This window comes from Pipistrellus hanaki (assembly GCF_964339955.1).
Source record: "Pipistrellus hanaki genome assembly, chromosome: 20".
NCBI lineage: Eukaryota > Metazoa > Chordata > Mammalia > Chiroptera > Vespertilionidae > Pipistrellus > Pipistrellus hanaki.
In genome coordinates, this window is record NC_140522.1 from 6,756,541 (window position 1) to 6,773,859 (window position 17,319).

The 17,319-nt window shown below is 42.6% G+C and overlaps 1 protein-coding gene across 2 annotated transcripts in view; it reads left to right on the forward strand.

Annotated features, from left to right (window-relative positions):
- The window catches only part of GPATCH2 (G-patch domain containing 2), a 90,407-nt gene that overhangs the window by 47,738 nt on the left and 25,350 nt on the right, over positions 1-17,319 (forward strand). The window contains exons 6-9 of one of the 2 annotated variants that reach the window (XR_014793607.1): positions 7,753-7,820; positions 11,603-11,642; positions 13,218-13,278; positions 16,307-16,377. Coding sequence is in view for 1 of the 2 variants with exons in the window: in XM_084868899.1 (XP_084725025.1) it covers positions 7,753-7,820; positions 11,603-11,642; positions 16,307-16,377 (179 nt within the window). In the remaining variant the exon portion in view is untranslated. The remainder of the gene's footprint in view (positions 1-7,752; positions 7,821-11,602; positions 11,643-13,217; positions 13,279-16,306; positions 16,378-17,319) is intronic. The other variant, XM_084868899.1, reaches the window with a different exon arrangement.

Genomic DNA, 17,319 nt, shown 5'->3' on the forward strand with positions numbered 1-17,319 from the left:
ATGTCCGTAGTGGCCATGTCCTTATTTTCCGGAAGCCCACAGGCCTGCGGGCATCACCAATGAGTGATTTAGGAAGCCGTGGTCAGCCAGCAGAGGCCACTCACAGCTCGCTGCTAACACTGAGAAAGTGAAACTCTTTCTTCAGTGACTACAGGCCCTCACTCCGAGCTGGTTAATTTTTAATCTCTTACTCCAGGAAAATTATGGCGTGGGGCAGTATGACAAAACAGTGTTGCCATATTTGATTCTGAATTATGTAGATTATTCTTTTCTATGAATGCATTTAGGTCATTATTAGTGTATACTGGAAATGAGAATGGATGCACTTATTAGAAGCACTGTTATCCTAATAGGCCAGTCATTTTAAATTCTTAACTATTAATGCTGACTTATTTTAACTGGGAAAACAGCTGTTTGAAGTGAAGATGTAAAATAAAAACATTGTTGACTCTTAGATGAAAAACACGGCTGCTGATGTTGTTATGTTGCATGGATGTGTCTGTGCATATTTCTAAACCGTCACCAGTTTAGTCTCATCTGCATCTGGATGATTCTTTGGGAGAAAGATGTGAGCTATTGTCACGTGAGAATGTCCCAAGACTTAGCATCTTCCCTGGCCACTCAGGCTCCTGCTGGGAAGGCTAACCCCCAGGGGACAGGAGGGCCCTGTGCTGGCTGGCTCCATTCCCTCCTATTCCTTTCTCTCTGGCTCTTCAGGAAAACCCTCTGGTCTAAAGGTGTAAGCTCACCTTTGCACCGATGCCTGCTTTTGAAGAAAAACACAGCCCTCGCTGTCTGACTTTCAGGTTACCTGCACATACTCGCATGATGAACATGTTGACTCCTCTCTGGCTTCGTTTTTCCATGTTTCACCGCTTCGGCGGAGCCATCGGCCATTCTCGTCAGTCTGTCCCTAACATGGGCTGACAGCTCTGTTTGAGCCACCAGCTTGCTATGCTTACCACCGCCCGGGGTTAGCCTGGGGTCACAGGGAAGGAGCGCAGTGTCCTAGGCTGGAGATGGCCCGGGAGCATAAAATCGTCCCCCTAATCTGCAAGGGACATGTTCTAAGACCCCCCGGTGGATGCCTGACCAAACCCTATACATACTGTACTTCCCTGCCTATGGTAAAGCTTAAATTATAAATTAGGCACAGTGCGAGATTGACAATCACTAATAGTAAAATGGAGCAATTATAAAACACTGATCAAAGTTATGTGAATGTGGCCTCTTTTTCAGTACCTTCCTGTCCTGCACTCACCCTTCCTGTTGTGATGATGTGAGTGATACAGTGTCTGGTGATGAGCATAAGGGCGCGAGTGATGTGGGCGTGGTGACGCAGGCGTGGGGATGTAGCTCAGGGCTGCTGTGAAGGGGACTGAACACAAGCACTTAGACCCCTGACAGCCCATCCAAAGGACAAAGGGATGGTGACTCACGTCCAGCCTGGATTTCCTCCTGCTGCTCAGAACGGGACAAGATTTAAAACTTACGAATTGCTTATTTCTGGAACTTTCCTGTCATTATTTTTAGGCCACGAGAGTGAAACTACGATAAGGGAGATTCTCAGTCTGCATCTCCTGTGGCCGGTCCCCAAACACAGAACACATGTGTTTGGAGTAATATCTCTGGTGTGTGGTGCCCTGTAGGGGGAGAGTAGGAGGCTACGAGCAGGACAACTGAGGTTCAAGTCCAGCTCTGTGCAGAGCTGTGATCTGGGCACGTGCCCTCACTCAAGGGAGCGGTAGTTTCTGCATCATTTGAGAGTCATTGTCTGTGCACTGTAGCCACCTGCTTGTGAACACTCCTTATAGATAGGCTAGAGCTATAAAGAATAGCAGGGTCGTTATCATTAATGACAATAATACTTCTAATCACATGCATTCCTGATGGCCATAGTGGTCATTATCACACTTTTCGTTGTTGGTTCATTTATGCTTACATCCCTCCAAGGAGGATTGAAAACTGCTTAGTAAACATGTAACTGCACAATTTGGAGTCCTTAACCTTGACCCAGATTAAAAATCATCAAGTTCATCTCCATATCCACTTCAGAATCATTTAGATACCATGAAGGCCATGGATATAAGAAGCCGCATAGATCCTAAGAAGAGGTTTTTCCCCCTCAAAGTCTTACCAGTGTGAGCTCTGCTGATAAGAGCAAGATTGCTGGTCAATATTGGTATATTAAAAAATGTGAATGATGATGGAAACTTTTTATACTTTTCTGTAATGTTATTTGATTTTAGGAAATTCCAAACACTGAGGCATTTTCTTGGTTGGAAGACCAACTTACAGTGTATAAATTTAGTCATTTAGTAGGACCGTTTTAGGAATCTCAGGAAATTCAGTTGTCCTCAGAAATGATCGTCTTCCTTCTAGAATATTCCTTCTAGGAGGACACTGTCTGATGTTAAGAACCCCTGGTAAGTGAGGACTATAGTGACGCCCTGCATCTCACACGCACACCATCAGGCTGCAGGCACCTAGGGCAGTCTCTTGAAGTTGGTTAGGGGGACTGTCCCTGGGTGCACTGTCTAAACCACATTTTCCTTTACTAGAGATCTAGACAAAGGAGATAAAGTACGAACTTCTACATGAATTATTTACTGATATTTTATTCTTAAAAAAAATACCTTGGAATTAGAGGGGTTCCTTAACATAAAACTTTATCATGACATCAAAAAGTTTAAGCCCGGCTGGTGTGGCTCAGTGGTTGAGCATCAACCTATGAACCAGGAGGTCACCATTCGATTCCTGGTCAGGGCATATGCCAGGATTGCGGGCTCGACCCCCATGGGGGGGGGGGGGGAGGCATGCAGGAGGCAACCAGTTGATGTTTCTCTCTCATTATGGATGTTTCTCTCTCTCCCTTTTCCTTCTTCTCTCTGAAATCAAGGAAAAACATCTTTTTAAAAAGAAGGATTAGTTTAATGGAACAGTGTAACTAAGTTGACCCCTATTACCATATACTACTTGTTATGTAGTAAATTAAAATGTAATTTTACTCACACAGTAGGTAACTAGTAAGTATCTGCTGAACTGTACCAAGTGGAGCTGGTTTGGCTTTTGAACAAGAGAGTTACTGCCTAAGGAGCTAGAGAAGAGAGAAGAATTGCGTTGGAAATTAAGGATCGGACCAGAGTGCTTTGCGTGCATTTCTTGCTAGTGTTAATTTTACTCCCAGAGTGCTTTGCGTGCATTTCTCGCTAGTGTTAATTTTACTCCCAGTGTTGAGCTCTGGACAGCTCTGGAATGGAAACCTGTCACGTGGACAGCAGCAAGTAGGGTTTGGCCAGCTGGTTCAGATGGCTTGAGCCGGGAGAGAGTGCACGCAGGGTTCTGTCTCCTTGTCCCCCTACATCAGATAACTGCTTCGTTTCCCTGTAATCTCTTAAGTGAGAACCCTTTATGCTACCTGAGTTGTTGATTTTGTTTCGCATTTACCTTACCAGTAATTCTAAAGGAAATTTGTACCTTATTGTATGTTGCTTAAAAGGGAATTCTACTGTTATTTTCTTGAATGTTTTTCCATCCCCACAGAGACTGTGCCTGTTGCGAATTGTGACCATTCTGCAATGTTGTATGTGAGAACAGATGACATGTGAAATATTTTATTCATTCTCCCAGCTACCTCATATCAGAACCTTTTCACCAACTTATAAAACCCAGGGGCCCTCATTTGAAATACTTTAGTGAAATCTTTCTACTTGTGTATGGGGTTAAAAAGGTAACTATTTCACGCCTTCATTTTAACAGTTATTAATTAACATCGTTTACTGCAAAATATTTATCCGATTACCCTCTCAGGCCTTAATGGCGATCTATGTGTAGACAGCCAAACAATTCCCAGTTCCTCTGCCTCCGCTCTCCTCCCCTTGCTCCCAGCCCTGGATTGAAAGTCCTATTTTTAAGCCTGTTTCCTTTGAGTTGTTTTTCCTTAATATGTCACTTGCGTTTGACTGACACGCTTGTCAAAGGCACCAGGGGCCTTCACTGCGGAGCCTGCTAAACTTTAAAGGCTGGTTTCTCTCTTCAAAGGAATGGAGTCACATGAATAATGGTCCCCCCAGGAGCCGGGACTGTGGGGCTTGACAACCTGGCAGGGCTCGGGCCTGTCTCCCTCCAGCCGGGAGGCCCAGGCCTCTCAAGACTGAAAGCTCCCTCCTGGGTAGCAGCTGCCGCCCAAGTGTGTATCAGTGTGGACACCGAAGCAGGATGAAGTGTAACTGGAAACGAGGGCAGAGTTGAAGAGAAGAAAGGATGATGGCTTCTGGCAAATATATGGAGACAATAGCACTTCATTAGTTTACAGAGGGAATCTTAATTGTTGAGAATATGAGATTATCCCCCATATTGAAGAAGAGTATGAAGTGGAGTATCTCCCATATAGAAGAATCTGAGTGGAATATCCCCAAATTGAAGAAGAATCTGAGTGGAATATCCCCATATTGAAGAAGAATATGAGTGGAACATCCCCATATTGAAGAATATGAGTAGAGTATCCCCCATATTAAAGAAGAATATGAGTGGCATATCCACCATATTGAAGAAGAATATGAATAGAGAATCACCCAAAATGAAGAATGTGAGTGGAGTATCCCCATATTGAAGAAGAATATGAGCTTTTTACTAATCCCAGAAGACTGTTGTGGTTCAGTTGCCTGATTTGAAAAGGCAGATATTTGACTATCTAATTGTAGAAGAATAGGATGGGATGCAGTGGATTCAATAATAGTAAAGGGAAAATGAGATAAAGGCAACTGTTCTGTTTATCTTTTGAGGAAAATCCTGAAATTGGTGTTAATAATTTAGTGCTAGGAAGAATAAGAAATTGCTTTTGATGTCTAATAAAATTGAAAAAAAAGTTTTTATATCATATAGCTAAATTTCCCACATTGGTACTTACGGACTTTATGAATTTTGATGGTACTGTTATTAAATTTTCATCTATCACTACTACATTCCCACTTTCTAAGGCTGATAACTTGATTATACAATAAATAACAATAGCAAAAACTAAGACCCAGGTGGTCTTTTAGCATTACAGTTTATTTCACCATCTAAAAAGGCTGGAAGTTGAACTAAATGTTATGTTATCTAGAGACCATCCATTCCTTTCTAGCTTTGAGTATGTTTTTTTTCCATTTAATAATTTTTGTAATAAACATAGGTAATGAAAAGAAATATTCCTACTTTATTTAGCATTGTAGTCACTATTGATGTAGTAATATTTAACAAATGAATCATAAGAATTCAGGGCACACCGTGCGAAGTCTAAATCATCAGTAAATATTAGCTAATTATATAAATGATTGTCTCCAGTGTTTTAACAAATAACAAGAATTGGATTGTGGAGAGACTCTTTCTCACCAACAGACTACCTGCTCCCTGCATAATTTTGTGGGATGAAAGCTATGTTTTTTAACAGATAAACTTTATCATGTGAATACTGGTAATGAAATATTTACATGTGACTACTGTATTGGCTATTTAAAGAGAGATGATTTTTATAAATTGTGATTTCTTCCTGAGACATTTCTGGAATAACTAGAGGGCATATTTTTTGGAAAATAAAATAATGCCCATACTTGATTGTTTACTAGGAGTGAACACTTTGAACTGATGTTTAAAAATTGCTGCACTGTATTTTTATAAAGATTATTCTCCTACCCTCAATTGTAAATTTTTAGAAAGAGTTCTGTAAGAATGTTTCTTGACATTTTCTAATACTGTGAAATGTCCACTAATAAGCCATCACCGTAAGTACATGCTTTCAAGCTTAAAATGTACTGGCACCCCAGCACAGCACTACTTCCCACCAGCTGAAATCTCTATTAAAGTCATTTGTCAGATTTTCAGAAAGGGTGTCTCGTGACTGAAGTGGCACAAGGTTCCCGTTGTAAGAGCTCTGTACCCCTGAGGCCGTCCAGTGACATTGACCCTGAGAAGATCATCATGCATAGATTTCACTGTTGCTTAATTTCACTTTAAAAAAACTGCAACTGTACCTATTTGCACATCTTTATTTTTTTTAAAATATATTTTATTGATTTTTTACAGAGAGGAAGGGAGAGAGATAGAGAGCTAGAAACGTCGATGAGAGAGAAACATCGACCAGCTGCCTCTTGCACACCCCCTACCGGGGATGTGCTCACAACCAAAGTACATGCCCTTGACCGGAATCAAACCTAGGACCTTTCAGCCCGCAGACCTACGCTCGACCTCTGAACCAAACCAGTTTCGGCTGTTTGCACATCTTTAAAAGTAAAACAAAAATTGGCATGAAATAATAGTATAGGGTATTTGCTTCTATTTTTTTTTTTTTTTTAAAGGACCATGTAGTACTAGGTAGATCATGCAAAGTCATTTAAATATCCACTTTGGCAACTATAAATCTGAGTTACTTGCAGCAATTGGATTGAGCTTATGCTTTATATATAAGTCTGATTTCTGAGAAATACATACTCTGATTATTTCTGATCGGGCTGAAAGCTTACATTTGTATCGTGGGGGTAAATTAGTTATAGATTCAGTTTTATTGTGTTCGGTTGCATTGTTTCCATCAGGCAGTTTATCACACGGGTGCATGTGAAATTTCTCCATTTATTAAATTTCAGATTATGTATTTCAAGCCCGTGCAGGACTCTAAATATTTTTTCCCATACGTATAGCTTCAGGTAAACAAGCAATTTTAGCCCCGAAAATAGCTTCTGCTTCTGTCAACACGCTGTTTATTCTTTCTCTGAGATAAAAAGTTCAGTTTTCTGATATTTGTACCAAGATAAAGTCAGTAAACAAGATTAATACAGTGTGGAAAAGGTTGTCAGCAGCCCTGGCAAAGGAAATAAGTTGCCTGTACATAGAACACACTGTAAACTGAATAAAAGTGTCAGGTCCACCAGGAGATAATGTGATCATGAACCCTTAACAAAGCATGACATGGGCCCGGCTGGCTTTTCTGGCAGCCACGGTGCGGAGAATGGATTACTGCATCCGAGGGGTACCCTCTGGAGGAGCGTGAAAACTGCATTTGGAGACGGGTGCGGGATGGAGCCCTGGAGAGGAGCCACGTGTTGACTGGCGATGCTCAGACCTCTGGGTTGTTAGTGTCTTGGACTGAGCACGTTTGCAATATTTGCATTGCTTGGACTGCCGACTGTGTGCTGGCATCCTTGTTACCCAAGTGATCCAAGAAGGAGTACATATTTGAAAATGTTAATTTGGGTCTTTCTCTCCCTAGGCATGCCATTTTTTTAAGTCTGTACTCTAAGTGGCACTTCTGTAGTTACAGGGGTATTGCATTTTTATTACCACGGAGTATAGCCAAGGCCTTTTGATGTAAGTTTCTGTCCTGTTGATTGTCATGGTGGGTTCATTCTTGCATGGTGTGGCTGATGTTGTCTTTGAGAGCCTTGGGTGTAGGTTTCATTATGAAAATGCTCTTGAACCTTTCATTCTTTATCTGATTTATAAATAAAATATTGTTCTTTTAGGCGCCATTACGTTTTGTTGTGTGGAAACACACAGATAATTCCTAACTTTGTGGGAAAGCTTTACGAAGTTTTATATTTAGGAATGAATGACAGAGACATTGGTCTGGGAGTACCCTCTGCTCTGAGAGATTTTGTTTAGATGTTGAGACCTAATATCAGATTGTCCACTCTAGAGCGGATGTCCTCAGGTGCACTTCTATCCATCTCTGTCTTTCTAGAAACGCCCCTGTGACTGTTTCTGTTTGAATTCTTACAGGGGACCGCTGCGGTGCCAGGCAGTAACAAGAGGATGGTTCACTTCTCCCCGGATTCTCACCACCACGAGTGAGTGCCCGCTGACCTGTGCAATCTCCTTGGGGTGTTGTGTCTTTCTTCCTTTTTTTTTTTTTTTTTAAATATATTTTATTGATTTTGTACAGAGAGGAAGGGAAAGAGACAGTTAGAAACATCGATGAGAGAAAGTCATCCATCAGTTGCCTCTTGCACACCCCCTAATGGGGATATGCCCGCAACCAAGGTACATGCCCTTGACCGGAATCAAACCTGGGACCCTTCAGTCCCCAAGCCGACCCTCTATCCATTGAGCCAAACCGGTCCCGGCTGTTCTGTGTCTTTCTTTGTGAAAAGTGGTAGCCATTGCCGGTGAAGGCAGTTTCATTTGGTTCTTCCTTAAGAAAGAGTCAATATCATATACCCATGACAGAGGTGCAACAACCATTTCAATGCATTCCCTGGAGAAATGTAAGTAAAGGTTTTTTGTATAGTCCTTCTTTTATTTGTGGTGGAATTGGAAATTCACATGTTATCTGGAAACATTTAAATTCTGTCACATGAAGTAGAATCAAGCTCTTCTCCTTCATTCGGTCTGAACTGCTAACGTGAGGACTAAGTGACTTTTTCTCCCGACTTCTCCGGTCTCTGCTCCTGTCCAGCATCAGCTGCGAGGGACCGTAATGCATTTCCATTTAGCAACAAAAGGAAGAGACTCATTCACTACATAATTCAAAAAATTAAGTACTTGAGCTTTGACTTGGATGAATTATTGGGTAAATTGCTAGGTGCTAATTCTATTTCTAAATACATCTTTGTTGGAAGAGCTTAAATACATTATATACTTTGGCTCAGTCCCATATGTCTCCTGTGGAGTTGGTTGAACTTGAGAAAGGCCATAAAGTATGGAAAGACATGAATTAATTATTGAATTTTTTTCCGGCAGCTAATCATATTAGGACCCATTGGATTCTATTTTTTAAATCCATTCTTTAATAAATATAAAATTTACAGTGCAAGTATAGCTTATTTTATATAGATTAATATAAGTATAATTTATGTGCTGTAAAATGTTATTTATATAGATAAAATTTCATATAGCTATTCGTTTTAATAGCTTATTTCCTTCATTTTTATGATTCTACTTGAGAGTTGGTGCATGAAATTCATGCACTCGGGGGTGGTCCCTCGGCCAGGATTGCGAGAGGGCACAGGCCAAGTGGAGGGACCCCACCGGTGCATGTTTGGGGCCGGGGAAGGATGCAGGAGGTTGGCCAGCACAGGAGGGCTCCAGGGTAAGATTAACCCATCTTGTCCAGTCCCAGTCAGCCAGACTCCAGCATCAAGCTAACTTATCAGTCGGAGCGTCTGCCCCCTGGTTGTCAGTGCACATCATAGCGATTGGTTGACTGGTTGATTGTCTGCCCCCCTGGTGGTCAGTGCATGTCATAGCAAGCGGTTGAGCAGCCTTAGCCTATCATTACCATATTACACTTTGATTGGTTGAACGGATGACCAGACACAGCATATTAGGCTTTTATTATATAAGATTATATGGGACTAGTGGCCCAGTGCACAAAATTTGTCCACACGCAGGGGTGGTGTTCCTCAGCCCGGCCTGCACCCTCTTCGATCTGGGACCCCTCAGGGGATATCCGACAGCTGTTTAGGCCCGATTTCAAGATCACCCCGAACCACCTCTGCCTCAGCCCTGTCACTATGGCTTTGTCTGGAAGTTCTCCGGATCTAATTAGTATATTACCCCTTTATTAGTACAGAATAGAGTCCTGGTGCACAGGTGGGAGCCAGCTGGTCTGCCATGAAAGGGGTCCTGGATTAGGGTGAAGGTCCCTTGGGAGGCGGGGCTGGTCTGGGTGAGGGGCTGTAACAGTTTGCAGGCCGGCCACACCCGTATGGGTGTGTGGGGGGGCATGGCCAGCCTGGGTGAGAGGCTGAGAGCCGTTTTCAGGCTGGCCATGGCCCCATGGGAGTGAGGATCCCCACTGGGGGGCTTGGCCTCCTGGAAACTGCCCCCCAAAAGCCCTCAGCCCCTCACCCAGGCCGGCCACAACCCCCTCCCAGTAGGGACCCTATGATGAATTCCTTTATAAAGCAAATACTTATCCTTTATTTTTACCTTTTGTGTAAATATGGAGTTTGCTTAAAGCCAGATTTGCCTGGATCATAGGTTATGTTCATTGGGAATTCTATTACACTTTGAAATTCAGCATCTACTGCTAGAGAGTGAGAGTGGCTTGAACTCTATGTTGCGATACATGGATAAACTGGATCAGTGCCTCCTCTGACTTACTGTGATTCCCTTGGGTGATTCATTTAGTTTGCATATGTCTTAATTTTTAGTTACGGAATAAGGGTAATAACAGTCCTTTCTCATAGAAGCCATTTTCACAGAATACTTATGTAAAATGCAGAACAGTTATTAAACGAGGTATAAACATTTCAAGATAATGATGACGATGATGCTTTATTTGGATAGTGCATTTCACTTTCGAGTCTTTTCAGAAGCACCACTCTCCTCAATGTGCTTACTGCTTCTCTGAGGCAATCAGAGCAATATCACATCCCTACTTTATACATAACTAGAAGCCCGGATGCAGGAAGATTCGTGCTAGAATGGGCTTTCCTTTCCCTGGCTGCCGGCACCACCTTTCCACTCAGGCCCTGGAGCCACACCTTTCTGCTCCTGCCCCGCCTTCCCACACTGCCCAGAGGCCCTGAGAGACCGGGGGTGGGGCAGAATGCCTGTGTTGTTGCCATGTGTCCCACCCCCTTCACTCAGTGCCTATGTATGCAAATTAACAGCCATCTTTGTTGGTCTAATTTGCATACAACTCCTGATTGGCTGGTGGTGTAGCAGAGGTACGGTCAATTTTACATGTTTGTCTATTATTAGGTAAGATGTGACTGTTCTACGTCAAACACTGTCCTCCACCAAAAGTCAGTTAAAGAAACACATGTCTTCAGCATCTGTTACTTATTTTCTAGGATGCTCCACCTTCTGGTGGGGGTGGCTGATAAATATCACCCACGGGCTTTGGCATCTCCGATGACATTTAGGGATGAAGATTCCCTGGATGAAAGTTCGCCAGTTACTCTGTTCACTGTGCACAGTGGGGAAGGGGAAGAAAATTATTTAAACAACTATTGCCCACACTGGCCCTGTACATGCCCATACTGGTCATTCCCACACTGAACATACCCACACTGGCCCTCTACCACGGGGGGGACCGAGCTTATGGTGAGGTTGGAATGAGATAACCCACGTGTGACCATGAGCCTGGTGCCAGCTAACATTTCCTGGCCAATGGTGTCATGAGCGTGGAACAAATGGGTTCAGGTACGTTCAGCTGATGCCCCCAAATCCACATCAAGGGCTTTGTGGAGCATAGCTGGGCGATGTCAGATTCTTTTTATTTTTTAATGTTTTTTAAGACTCCCACCAATCCAGAGGTCATCATTTGTTGTAATGATGCCATAATTAAGTTGTGGTAAATGACAGCATTTGTAGATTTTACAACCAGAATTGATTCATAAAATGAATCCAGTCCCAGCAGTTTATGTTAACATAATTAAATGGAAATTTAATTCTAACTGAGTTTGCTTATTAAATTGAAAATTACTGGGTTGTGAGCACTCTTACATTTCTGTCCAAATTGCTCTAAGTCTAGAATTACATGAACTATCCATTAGAATAAAGCCTATTTCAGGCACCGTGGCTGGCGGCGCATGCATTTCTCACAGCCTGCAGCCTGATCGCGGGGGGACCACGCTCTTGAGTCAGGTTCCTGCTAACCCCTCTCCTCTCTCCTCCCCAGCCACTGGTTCAGCCCCGGGGCCAGGACCGAGCACGGCCAGGTAAGAACCATTCCAATCCAAAGGAGAAGCTGCTTAGTCTCCTTCAAATACTTAACTGTTTCTTTTCAGGGTGGTAGATCAGCTTTATGAGAAAAAAAACATATAAGTCTCAGCTTAGGAGGAATTAATTGTGTCCTCGCTTAACACACAGACCACATGAACGAGCCTCAGTGAGCACTGAGTTCCCCCACTGCCACCTTCCACAGTCACACCTGTGTCCTCCGTGAACAGACTCTGGGATTCATCTTTGTGTTTTTTTCAAAGTTAAGGCATCAAATAGTACATATGTTTAAGCAATCTGAGGATATTTAAATGAGATCAGCCAGCAAGAAGATATTTTTGCCTTCACCCTTTAGAAGGTGGCAATGGTTTCCTCCACGTGGCATTTCTAGATGTGTGTTTTACGTAATTTCTTATTCGTCCGTGTGGCAGTACAATGATCGGCTGACTTAGCCAGAACTTGACATTCCTTTTAGTTTACTTTACACATCAAGTTCGTTCTTTGCAGCACGCTAAGGTAATTTAGGGCTTACAGGTTTGTTTGTTTGTTTTTTATGTTTTATAAAGCATAGATATCTTAGACTTGGCATCCTGGCCAAGTTTTTTTCATTTTTTTTTTCTTTCATTCTTGATGATAAATTTATTATTTAAGTGGGTCAAAACTATGATATGTAAGGAGTACATGGGAATGATAAACCCCAAATTCACAGAGATTCTTTTTCCCTGGGGTTTGATAAGAAGTAGGGAGGTGGGTAGAGGGGCTGGGCTTGGCAATGATAATTGGAAACATTCCTGTCCAGTAACCACAGTGTGATGAGAGATACTTGGGATAACCCCAGAGGGCGCTGTACACCCTCCACGGGCCACGGAGGGGAACATGCAGCTTACTGAGGCAGAGAACATAGTTCAGAAGTTGCTTAGTTCTTCTGAAGGCTGAGGACACTGAGATGCTGGCTATGAGGAGGCTTGAAATTATTGTGCAGACATTTGAGGAATTACCTGACGAATGGCTGCCAATATAACCCTCCCCCCCTCCCACCACCAGCTTGAATGCATTCTGAATATCAGGTAGTAAATAGAGGTTTGCAGTGGAGTAAGGATTCTGCTCTTGGCTTCTTCCTTTCCTGTTAGGGATTTGACTCTTTCACGAATCTTGCAAAGATATCCTGAGTAACCACAGCAACTCTGCACCCCGTCTATAAGAGTAACAACCATGATCCACAAGGAACATGTCTCTTCCTGGTTTCATGCAACAACTTTTAAAATTGTGTTGACTGCCCAGCCGGTGTGGCTCAGGGTTTGAGAGTTGACCTATGAACCAGGAGGTCACGGTTCGATTCCCAGACATGGCACCTGCCCAGGTTGCAGGCTCATCCCCAGCCAATGGATGATTCTTTATCACTGATGTTTCTATCTCTCTCTCCCTCTTCCTTCCTCTCTAAAATCAATAAAAATACTTTAAAAATAAATAAATAAAATTGTGTTCCTTTTGTGAACCTCACATTGTACTAGGCTCTGTGCTTATGAATTTTAATGCAATTCTTATGTGAGTCCTTTTTCAATATACACCTGCAGGTCACTAATAAGGAGCTTGTGTCTCCCATTGGCCTAAGTCCAGCAATCTGAAAGTTGGAAGGTAAGAAGCACTTCGCACCATATTCAGAAATTCTGTTCATAATCAGAGTTGACACTGTTGAGTCAGAACCTGAAAGGGGACCTCACTTGTGACACGGATAGGCATTCAAGGAAACAAGACAGTTACCAGGAAGAAGGAGAAGTTTCTCATGGCCGAATGCACTGCCTAAGCATGCTCACCAGAGCAGAGCTCAAGGATTCTTGTCTCTGATCCTGAAGTTCTGACCAGACACCTCCCCTCCCCCCTCCACCCTCCCTTACCCCCATTTTCATTCTATGGGGCGTGGCATATGCCTGCTGGGGCTCTTTCATATACAAATATATGTGCTTTCTTTACATTCTGGCAATACTCTGGGTTAATTTTTTCACCTTGCCCCTTAAATGATGTAAGTTCCATCTTAATTAGTTTTATTCATGACCCAAAGATCCAAGTCTATATTTTTTTTACCTGAGTTTGATTGTAAATTTGCGGAGTCACACCCAGATTTATAATTTTAGTGATAAAGTGAGAGAGTTTTGTGATGGATGCCTAATACAAGTGCACTGTATTAAATAATTTCAGTATTTGTCCCTTTTTATATTAAAGCCCATGGAAACCATACATGTGAGAAAGGAAAGAAATCCTCATATGAATCTAATAGGAGGAGCCCTAATGCTGGAGTTCATAGGAGTGCTGTTTCTTTAAGTTCCCTAGGGTGGTCCCTCTGAGCACTAGCCAACCCCATAGCCAAAGCACAATATTTATTTTGGTCATTGTTGTCACATTTTTTAAAAACTAAACTACAGAATTCTCTTCTTCTCTCAGAATATTGTGTTAGGGATTTTTGAGTTCTTTAACTGTTTTAACACAAATCACAAGTATAGAGCTCAGATATCTGTTTTTTATCTTAAAATTAGGAAAGTTAACCACTACCATTAATTTAAGGGGGAGGGAGAGATTTCATCACGCCATCTCTAGCTATCTGTGTCACAAATGTTGGTTTGTATATATACACATATATTTTTTAAAAGACACTAGACTTAGAGATGCCAAAATAATTAACTTTTTTTTTTTAATTTTCAGAAACAATTTTGTTTCCATGGTACGAAGTGTTTCTAAATGGAAACACTTTCAGATTAATGGACTTAAGATAAATGGTTGCTCTATTCTCTTAGTAGTAAAGGATGAGATTCGGCTTCAGCTACATATCAGATACAGGATCTCCCTCCCTACTTCTTTATCTCATTTATTTATTCATTCAACGAATTTGTATTGAGCAATAAAAAGAATCCAGACACACGGCTGGACCCTGGCTATGCAGGTAGATCAATAACGGAAGCAAAGGGCCAATGGGAAGCAAGAATGTGATCCGCTCCCCAAACTAAAATGGCTGGGATATATATTGTAGAAGTAAGGAGGTGAGGTTAGGGCAGTGGTCGGCAAATTGTGGCTCAAGAGCCACATGCGGCTCTTTGGCCCCGTGAGTGTGGCTTTTCCACAAAATACCACGTGTAGGTGTACACGTACAGTGCAACTGAAATTTCATGGCCCATGCGCAGAAGTCGGTTTTTAGCTCTCCAAGGAAATTTCAATTGTTGTACTGTTGATATTTGGCTCTGTTGACTAATGAGTTTGCCGACCACTGGGTTGGGGGGAGGAAGAAGTGTAATAAATGACAGGTCTAGGAATGTAATTGAATCGTGAAGGGTGGCGAATGCCTTGTACAAGAATGCGGGGCTTATCTGGAGAGAAGCTGGAATCAGACATCAGTTTAGAATTCCTGGCTACAGGGGGGAGAATGGATGAGCTGGGGGCAAGGAGGCGCATGGCAGGCTGTTACCAGCGAGAGGAAATAGTTTCTGGACCAGGTTGGTGGTTGTGGGCTGGAAAGAAGTGGATATTTAAGAGAAATTTAATATATACTTATTTAGTGAAGACACTCCCGAAAGAAGGAAAGCTCTAACAGTCCTCTTAGTGATCTAATTAAGGTCTGTACCTTCTCCAAGAGAACCAAATACAGCTAATAACAGATTCTGAATGATGCCGTGAGACAGTGCAAAGCAGTTTTCATGAAAAGTCATTGATGCTGGTCAGACAATGCCCACTGGCAAGCAGCCTCATTAATGACCATCATAATTGTAATTGTTGCATTTGAACCATTTTCTCAGCTTGTCTATAGTCATAGAGCTACGGGTCTCGCATGGTTTATGTTATTTAACAGAGCAGCCTTCCAGGTATTATAGATATTACTGTTATCTCCATTTTGTAGATGGAGACTGGGACTTAGAGAGGTGAGGTCCTCTGCCTTAGGTCAACACAGCCTGTAAATGGCAGGCCTGTCACTGCCACCCGGAGATGAGTGTGTGACAAGCACAGCAGGCATGAGAACCCAGCTCTGCCCTGTGCTATTCCTCCCAAGATTTCTCTTTGTGTTGCTGTTGGTTTCTAACAGGGGTCCAGCTTCCTTTTAGCTGTACAATCATTTCCTGCATAAATCAGCTTACAGGCTGAGTGAAGCCACAGTAGAGAATTGACTTCGTTTGCTTCTTTTCGAATAGTTGAAGTGTGAGAGGGTAGTGGCCGGTGAGGCATTCTGAGATGGCAATCAAGTGTATATTCCTTCTAGTTACCTGTTTTAAAGCCAATAACGTCTTTGAAAACACAACGTTTTCACTGTATTTCCTTGTTAGGCCAATAAATACAGAGAAGATGCTATGTCACTTATGTGGGCCTACGTGGCAAAGCCTCAGGAAGGTCCGAGTTTGTGCAGTGGTGGAGGCCGTGGGCAGAGGTTCCCCGACTCCCACCAGGACCACCCCAAGAACGGGGTTGGAACTGGGTCCTACACCTCTGGCTCTGGGTCCTCGGGGAAGCCCAGATCGCCAGGTCTGAGGGACATTTTTGCAAGCCTCTGTTGATGAGAAGTCAGGAGGGAAAAAAGCGATGCAAGTGAAGGAAGGGTTCCCTTTGAATGAGAACACTTTCCTCTCACAGATAATACAATGATCATGTTTCTGTGTCTACAACTTTGTCTTAACTCTTTGGACAGCATCAGCTTCTGAGAGACAACCGAGCCGAGAGAGGACACAAGAAAAACTGCTCTGTGAAGACGGCCAGCAGGTAGGCAGTTCGAAACCACTGCTCGCTCTGATCTCTGACACGCCTGTCCTTGTCTCCATGCTAGTGACATGCCACGGTGAGGGGGGTCGCTTGCCTTCTGCTCTAAAGAGCTGACGTAAGCTATTTTATGTGTTGTTTATAAGACCATATTTTAGGATTACTAAAATGCCATGAATAGAAGGACGCCATTCTGGATTTATTTTTAAAAGGTGGTGAAAAACAAAGATTTTAAAAGAAAGGAAAATTTTCTTTCTCCCATAATTAATGAATGTTAGTTTAGGGCACATGTGTCAAACACAAGGCCCGCGGGCCAAATCCAGCCCGCCAGGCCTTGCAATGTGGCCCGCACCGCGCTATCATCACTGCACTCTGCTGTCAGTTTATGACATTGTCAGTTTATGACTGTTCAGTAAACCATTCGGCCCGCGATTTAGGCTGGATTTTAGATTTTGGCCCCTTCTCTGATTGAGTTCAACACCCCTAGTTTAGGGTTTAGAATAATTATTTCCTTTTTAATTTTCAAAAGGAGAGATAACTTGTTTCTGAAAATGTAAATGGTACTTTGGCCCCATGAGAAAGCAAAGTACTTAATTTATTCTTATACTCTGTAACTGGGTATATAGAAAATATGTTCTTTTAAAAAGAACATGGGTTCTTGCTCGTTTTCTATTACCGAGTCGATGTTCTTTTTTTTTTTTTTTTCTTTAATGCAAAGAACTTGCCCGTCTATTGCTTTAGGTGCTATAGCTTCAAAGTTTACATGTGGTGATTCTGAAGACTTAATTTTCATTTCGATAAAAATGGCTGTCATAATCTTGAGCAGAACGAGGTAACAGACCTCAGCAGCCACCACTGCATCCCAGGGTTCCCCATGGCTCGTGTGTTAGCCACTCAGATCAGATCCCCACGCAGGCACCGTTGCTTCCAAGTACCATGTTATAC